This window comes from Podarcis vaucheri (assembly GCF_965113315.1).
Source record: "Podarcis vaucheri genome assembly, chromosome: 17".
NCBI lineage: Eukaryota > Metazoa > Chordata > Lepidosauria > Squamata > Lacertidae > Podarcis > Podarcis vaucheri.
The window spans coordinates 5,908,320-5,916,741 of NC_138755.1; the positions used below are offsets into that span (position 1 = coordinate 5,908,320).

The window sequence follows — 8,422 nt, forward strand, 5'->3', positions numbered from 1 at the left end:
CTGCCTTTCACAATTATGTGGAACACTGGCAAAACTCAGCAATCACAGTTTGAGAATGAATTCTCAAAACAAAGCTAACACCTTGCCAGTCTCCCATTCATTTCACCTGATGCCATTTCTGTCCAGATACCGCCCAAGCAAGTTCAAATTTCCTATGTGCTCTCTTCTATACAGCACTTTAAAGTGCATCCTATTACATTAATGGACTAAGGGCAATGTTTTGCCATGTTGTTTGGCCTATATATTTCTTTTTTTAAAAACATAGCTGGCCAAGGGGGCCAACCCAGATCAGGAATGGCACAGGGAAGGGGAGGCTTTAAGTTTTTCCGTCTGCCACAGTTCCAGTCAGAAGAACTGGGCTACACCTTTCTGCTATTTGTCAAAAAAAAGAAGCAAGCTTCTACACCAGTTATTTGAAAAAAAAAACCCAACAAAACGAAAAACACCAAGGCAAAATCATGAGCCTTATGCCTACTTTGGCCCTGAATTCAGAACATTGGAGCAATGAGAGGAATTCAGTGATTACCATGGAACTTTATTTGTCTTGGAGACGTGACAGAATCTGACCATCTTCATGTCACATATTCCCCACACAAAGTATTTTCATGTAGGAAGAAACAATTATAAAACCCACTAACATATATTGCATGGTGATGGTAAACACATAAAACACACACACTATGGCTACATTCACACATTGTGCCAAACCATGATTTTGTGAGGCATGAATGAGCCTAGCCTCCTCCTAAGCTCATACTCCCTTCCCTTCCCTTCTGTGTAGCCAGGAGGAGGTGTTGTAAAGCTGAACTCTTTCTCCTACATGCGGAAGAAAAGGGGATTGGGAGAGGCAAAGTGCAAATCTGGGAGGAGCTAGGTTCATTCACATGCTACAATGCACCAATTAGCTCATAAAACAGACGCGTTCAGCTACCACACTTAATTATCTACTATACTCAAAGACTTTATGTCCAGAAGACAAGTGATCTGTGGACTGAACCGGGAACCTTCCGCATGCAAAGAAGATGCTCTAGCACTGAGCTCTGGCTGTCCTCCAAGCATGCAAACTTCTCACACAGGCTTGCATTTGGAGGCTAGGATTCACCAAGCAGGGAATTATTTTCAAGTGACTATGACAAACGGGCCAAACCACACTCTTTAACCATTTTTCGCACCCTCCTCCTCAACAACATAGCATTCAAATAACTCTTTATCCACAGCTATTGTGCGCTCACTACACGACAGTCACATACTATGACAGCTTGGGGTGCTAGTGCACATGCGCAAGCTGACCTTCAGAACCCTGCACACTGTAGAGAAAAAAACTCCCTGAACCTGTAGGTGTGAACATCTCTGGTGGACATGCAAGAGCAAGATAGTTGGGACAACTAGGTGAAGGCAAACACTTCTTTCTACACAGTGTTGCACTGTGTTAAGATGGAATCTGACCGAATACTACATAAGATTATAACTAGCTGGTAACAGCAGCAATTAAGCGTCCTGAGATGTTTAAGGTTCTATAGGTCAAAACCAGGCATAGGCAAACTCTGGCCCTCCAGATGTTTTGGAACTACAATTCCCAATGTCCCCAGCTAACAGAACCAGTGGTCAGGGATGATGGGAATTGTAGTCTCAAAACATCTGGAGGGCCAAAGTTTGCCTATGCCTGGTCAAAACCAACACTTTGAATTGGGCCCAGAAACTAATTGGCAGTCAATTAGTCAGGCCAGGATCAGACCTTGCCCCGGTGAGCCATTTGGCTGCAGCCACACATATAACACATTGCAGTAATCTAACCTAGAGGTTACCAAAGCATAGACAACAGAAGTTAGGCTACTCCTGTCCAGATAGGGGCACAGCTGGGCCATCAACCAAAGCTGATAGAAGACACTACACACCATTGAGGCCACCTGAGACTTAAGCAACAGCAATGGATTCAGATGTATGCCTTCAAGGTGGCCTTCAGTGCTACTAGGTAGGCTCGATGGTGAGCCCTCAACAGTGTTGGACTGCATTCATTTCCTCCATTCGTATTTGAGCAGTCTCCGAGCTTGTTTCCTTGCCCTAAGCTAGAGCATACCAGGGAGCCAAACAGGCTCCATGAAGCAGGAGAAGGCACTCAGAGGCAATCGTGTCAATGTCCTAACCATTTGGCTGTTCCAGAGGTTGGCCAGGACTTCAACCAGTCATGTCAGCTGGAAAATCTCCCAGAGCGGTTTGGAAACCCATTATATCCATCAGTCTCTAAGAGCAAACCATCCTAGTAAGTACCACACCTCTGTAGAGCAGAAAAGATGCTCAAAGACTAAATTTCAGCAGGAAGTGATTTGACCATGACAAGGGACTGATGTCAATATCTCCTACTTTCAGATCACCATCTTCCTTCCTAGTTGAGAAAACAAGGTCCCGAGTGTGGCAGGCCACATGCGTTGGGCCGATGGCATTTTTAGACAGCCTCATGGTTCTCATGGCAGCCATGAAGTCCTAAGCCACCCCAGAGTTGCCTTGGCATGGATGTTGATGTCCCCCAGAACCAACAGTCTGGGAGTTCTCAACACTGCCACTAGCTCTGTCAGGGAGACTGGAGGGCAGCAAGGCAGGCAGTAAACTAGCAGAATCCCTCATCTGTCACAATTGCTCAATGGCGGGAACACACACTCTAGATCCCTCCCCCAACTGGACAGAAACAGAGAGAATGAATTTCTACAGCAACTCCCTGACCCTTAAATTTGCCCTGATACTACACAGAGTATCCAGATGGGCACAGCTGGGTGAGACCAACTCACCCACCCAGGTCTCAGTGATACAGAGCAGATCGGCCTCCTCATCCATAAGCAGATCATGAGAGGTCTTATTCAGAGCCAACTTGGTATTCAGCAACAGCAGCCACAGACTTGAGGGGTAGCTGACAGGACATCTGCAATTCCCAAGGTTGGAGGAGGGACTGGAAGATGCTGTCTGCTGAGCTTGGGCAGGTTGCAAAAACAGTGTATCAAGGAACTAATTGCAGTATATGGCCTCAAGAACTATGTGTGATGCAGGCCTCCCTCTGAGATTATCTCCTCTCGTGTGTCCCATCACAACTGCTGGCCGACCCACTGGGGGAAATGTTAGGAGCAATACCTAATCAATACAGCAAAAGCACTGCCAAAAGCACTCACAGCGGCTGTTCCGTAGCATAGAACTCCCTTCCCTGGAGAGTTAGAATGAAAGTGTTTTCCAGCGCAAGGGTGAATTACTCACATATGCCCATTTATCATTTGATGTGTGGATCTACCACCACAGACCAATTGTCACAAAACTTAGCTTTCTAACCCACTGAAGTAGCCTCAGACACAACACTTCAAATGAGGCAGTGCACACCGTGAGGTCATCAAGAGACACCCCCCCAATGTGATTCCACCTCAGACTTGCCATTTGATAGGTCTGACCTGAAACCATTTTGTCCCTCCCCCACCCAACACTGCACATTTCTACACTACTCACAGTTGTTGCTGACATCCCAGTCGTGGGCATGCATCATAAGGAAATATGATAACTAGGTTGGGGTTGTCAACATAAAGCAGCTGGTGTGAGGTGCCAAGCTGGCCCTTGTCATCATTTAACTGAATCATATACATAGATTTTCTGTAAATATTTGTAATAGCTTCCGATTTGACATTTTTTATATAATTTACTTGCTCTCAGCATTTGGGTATGGCAACATAAACATTTACCAATAAAACAGAAAACATAATATGGCTTCTTTTTCAGAACACGAAAATGCTGTAGCTTTCCGAAGCAATTTGCTTAGCTGCCCTATTCTTAAATATAAGATTTTCCCCACTGCCCAGTATTCAGGCCAAATCCATCATGCTGCAATTTAAAACAGCTGCATTCCTTTTTCCTCTATAGCAGTGGGAAATGGTTTTTCACTCACTTTATTGCTGTATCTGGCAGAATCTTAAGCTAAATTCCAAACCATCAAGAATTCTGTTTCAACCATTTGACATCTGGATTTTACATCACTCCCCCCCCCAAAAAAAAACCCAGGGTGGTGGTGCTAGCTATTCCAAGTCTGCCTACGATCATTTGCCACGTTAATTGCAGACTCAACGTCCACTTCTAGACTGGACTGCCAGGTCAAAATGTTTAGAAGACACTGAAAGGCAATCTAGAGTATGTCCCAGAATCCTCTGCAGCACACAGGTTTTTTGTGGCCAATACTGTATATAGATGTAGAAAGTGTTTTCTGAAGATAAGAAAGCTTGAAGAGGTTTGCTAAAGAATGGGGGGGGGCGCTGTGGTCCTCCTGATGTTGGATTCCAAATCCCATCAGCGAGGCCAGAGGTCAGGAAAGATGGGAGCTGTAGTTCAGCAGCATCTGGAAGGATCACAGGTTAGCCACCCCAGTAGTAACTATCTCAAGCTAGTTTACAAAAGCATTTTTCTGTAGGAGGCCTGAGAGATAATTCCCTTGTTTTCAGGGAAAGTCATCTGAAATATTTTCCTTCTTCCCTTCCTGCCTGCAAGCTTGGGATCATGACCTTGTGGGATTACAGCAGTAGCTTAATATAAAGGACAATCTGCTTCTGAGTAGACGAAGAGGTTCCCTTTCCTGTAATAGTTTACCAACAGGATCAGAACACCCAATATTAGCCATCAACAAATGACAGTTTGCTGCAGACAACAATGTCCTAAGCCATACGTAATAGTGTGACCAAACTAGGAGTGATCTAGGAACCCACCTGCATGGAATAGCCACAGACCTACATGGGGGTGGGGTGGGGGCTCAAACCTCCGTGATCATGCACCAAATCCAGCCTCCAACTTTCCAAATAAAGGTTCTCTGTAGGAAGTCCAGAAGTCAGTCCTGTGCTCAAGACCCTAGAGAACCACTGCCAGTCCAAGGAAACAATACTGGGCTGGATGGGCTGACTTAATACAAGTCAGTTTCATGTATCTGCATGCCACTCTTGCAGAAAACCTTATTTCTTCCAGCACACACATTTCCTCAGCCTGCCAGTTCTCAAAACAGACTCTTCTCCTCATAGTTATTCATCTCCCAAATGTCTTTACAAACAAAACTGTAATCAAGCATAGAGACCCACCAACCCCTCATGCCACTACTTTTGTTGTCTTCTAAATTGGACCCTCTCCACACCTACTCTATCACTTTGGAGCTAAGCAAATCCAATTTCTTTACAGAGACAAGTTTCTCTCGAGCAAAGATCCCACCTCTTTCTGAATGTAATACTTCCATTTTTAGTATCAAAAGGTTGTCTGGAGTCACAGGATGGAAGATGCCATTTCTATACACACAAAGGCCCCATCAATCCTTCCTTCTCAAAGATGACCTCAGGTGTCACATCTACAAGCTAAAAGGCAATGTAACCCAACAGAGAATAATTCTTTGGTTCCCTTTTGTATTCCATACCATATCCAGCCCCAGTATTCATTCCAGTGTTTCTACCTACAACTATAAAACAAGGGTTCCTGTTTTAACTCACAGCATTGAACTGAAAGATTTCCTGTAACCTTTCCTCAAAGAGAGATCCCCATCTCTCTCTTGTCCCCTAAGGTAACTTCATATTATATGTGGGGCTGCTGTGCTATGTTATTTTCTTTTCAAATGATGTTGAAACCCTTCTGCATCAATCGGTACAGATAAGCAAAATATTTCCCTTCACACCCATTCCCTTTATTTCTCCCACCTGGCTCCATGACATTGTCCCACCCTTCAGTAATAGTTAAAAATCTTACAATTGCCAGAGAAAGCCTCCCCCCTTTTTCAACCAAAGGGCGATCTTTTCTCTATTAAACAGCTAGGCACCAATAACGCCACATAAAAGGGATTCTGCTTTCTTCTGCGGGAGACATCACAATTTAATATGCCGTGTAAGTCACATTCCTGCCAACACAGTGAATCTGCACACTTCTTCTTTTTTACAAAGGATACCAGAAACCAAACATTACTGGAGAGACAGCTCCCCTCTTTTCAATGGGAGCCTTTCAGATTCTGCTTTCACCTGCTCCTAGGGATAACTTCAAACAAATCCAGCCCAAGTGATCCTGCAGGAACCCTCAACTGCGAAGCACCCTGGGAGCAGCATGGCTAGTTGACATACTACGCTTTGATGTGTACCCATTATATAGCTAAGACCTATTTCAGTGGGAGGGCGCAAAACGCGTGCATCACGCGAGGTAAATTAAACAATTAAACCATGCACTCCCGATGCCCGGACATCTCCCGCTGTAGGGCAATAGGGAAGCGTGCAGCCCAGCATGAAACGAAGGTGCCAAGCGGCAAGGGCACCCCCCCCCCATAAAAGCGCGTGGGCTCCATAGGCCTCCGACAGGGTTAAGGACCCCGCCGTCCGCTCCCCACCCCCACGAGGTACCTGCTCCACGGTGGCCGGGTCCATGCTCTCGATGCGGGCCGCCGCTGTCTCGTACTCGTCCTCACTGTTGTAGCCGGCGCCGGCCTCATCCTGCTCGGGGCTGTTGCCTCCCGCTCCCCCGGGCCCCGCGGCTCCCAGCCCGCCGCCAGACCCTCCGCGCCGCCGCCTCTTGCTGTGCCCGGGGCCGGAGCAGCAGCCGCCCCCGACCCCGCCCCGCGCCTCGGCCACTCCGGGGTCCAGCAGCCCGAGGCCGGGCCCGTCGCCGCCGGCTCCCACTCCGGGGTTGGGCGGCGGGGGGGAGCCGGCGGGGGGGAGCCCCCAGCGGGGCGGCGGAGGCGGCGGCGAGGCCCGGGGACGGGCGCCGCCGCGCCCCGAGTGCGGGTCTCCGGGGCCCACGCCTCCCCCGACGCCTCCGCCGGGGCCTCGCGGGTGCGAGTCGGAGCCCGAGCAGCCTCGCGGGTCCGGACCTCCCACGCCGCCGGGGCCCCCGGGACCCCCCGGGCCGCCCCCTCGGGAGCCAGGCTGGTCCCTATCGCCGTCCCCTGCGGCCGGGCAGGCCTTCTTCTTGGGCAGGATAGTCATGGCGAGGGCGGGAAGGGCCCGGAGACCGGCGGGGAGGAAGGTTCAAGGGGGCGAGGGGTGACAGTTGCCCCGACGACGAGGGGGCGGGGGGCTCGGGCAGGGCGAAGGCGGGTCAAGGGTCGGGGCGGGGAGGAGAAAGAGGCGCCCGGGAGAGAGGAGCGCCTGAGGGGAGGCGGAGGGCCGCGCACCGGGGACGGCGAGGGCCAAGGGGGCCCCGCAGGTTACCCGGATGAGGAGGGCGAAGGAACAGGGTTACCCGGATGAAGAGGGCTCCGCGGGGGAGGCGGAGGGAGGGCAGCCGGGAGCGGGAAGCGGGGGGCTCGCTCTGAGGGAAGCGGGGAAGGCGGCGGCAAATGCCCGGATGGCCGGATCAACCGCAGCGCATCGCTTCCCCGCCGCCGCCGCCGCCGCTCAGTAGGGAGCGCGCCCGTCAGTTCCCCGCCAGGCGCCGGAGCTTCTCCCGAGGAGCCCACACCAGCCGGGTCGGCCTCGTCCCCAATTTCTCCTCAGAGGGTCTCGGGCCTTTCGCGGTCTCCGGAAAGAGACGGCGGCGGCTACTACTACTACTACGGCCCGTCTGCGGGCCCGGCCTAGTGTCAACATCAACACAGCCGGCCTCTGACCCCGGCGAGCTCGACTTCCGTTTCCACGCCCCCTGGCAACAGGTGAGGCGGGCCCTGGGCAGGCCGTAGCAACCGCGGCTAGCCGCGCGCTCGTTGGCCGGGAGTGACGGATGTCCGTCACTGAGTGGCTGGCGCCGCTGCCAGTCGGGTTGATGTCCCGCCTCTTTCCACGTTCCCTCCTCCCCGTCCCTTTTTGCGAGAGCGAAGGAGGGAGGCGGGAGTATTGTTCCCCTTGTCAGCATAGCTTGTTCCGATAGGCTAGAGAAAGTAGTTGCCGTTTCTTCATTCGCCGGCGGACACAGACCTGAACCGTGATTGGCTGAAAGTGGCCGGTTACCTCCTATTGGCTTGGAGCATTCCCAGGGTCGGATATTGATAGATTGGACGCGAGTTCCTACAGCTGGTTGGCATATAGAATCTTATAAAGCTGATTGGTTGATTGGTTCCTAATGTGCCTTATCCCATACAGTTAGGCAGGAATCTGCGTGCTCCAGGAAAGACTTATTTATTAGAGCGATTAGATTTTTCTATATAAATTATTAATACTGCAATACAATTGTTAATATATCTGGCCTCTTTAGGCTCTAAAAAGCCTTACTTATTGAGGCTGCGATCCCTTTGGGAACAGGAATTAATAATATACCCGTGGGCTTGGGGGGAATCTTCTGCAACGTTTTCTGATCTCATGCATAGGACTAGAAAACGCAATAAACAAGCATATTATAGCCCAGGTAGCACCATTTGTGATGTTGCTTGTGGCCAGCGGCATTAAAGGGAGATTGACAAATTCGTGGAGAAAAGGGCTACAGCTCATGATAGCAAAATGGAACACCCACATTT

At 50.1% G+C, this 8,422-nt stretch overlaps 1 protein-coding gene across 2 annotated transcripts in view; it reads right to left on the reverse strand.

Moving 5' to 3' along the window:
- OTUD5 (OTU deubiquitinase 5) overlaps window positions 1-7,531 on the reverse strand; it is a 48,850-nt gene extending 41,319 nt beyond the window's left edge. Inside the window, exon 1 of one of the 2 annotated variants that reach the window (XM_082205455.1) lies at window positions 6,378-7,531. In XM_082205455.1, the coding sequence (XP_082061581.1) occupies window positions 6,378-6,959 (582 nt within the window). In that variant the 5' untranslated portion in view covers window positions 6,960-7,531. The remainder of the gene's footprint in view (window positions 1-6,377) is intronic. The other variant, XM_082205454.1, reaches the window with a different exon arrangement.
- Window positions 7,532-8,422: the final 891 nt, after the last annotated feature.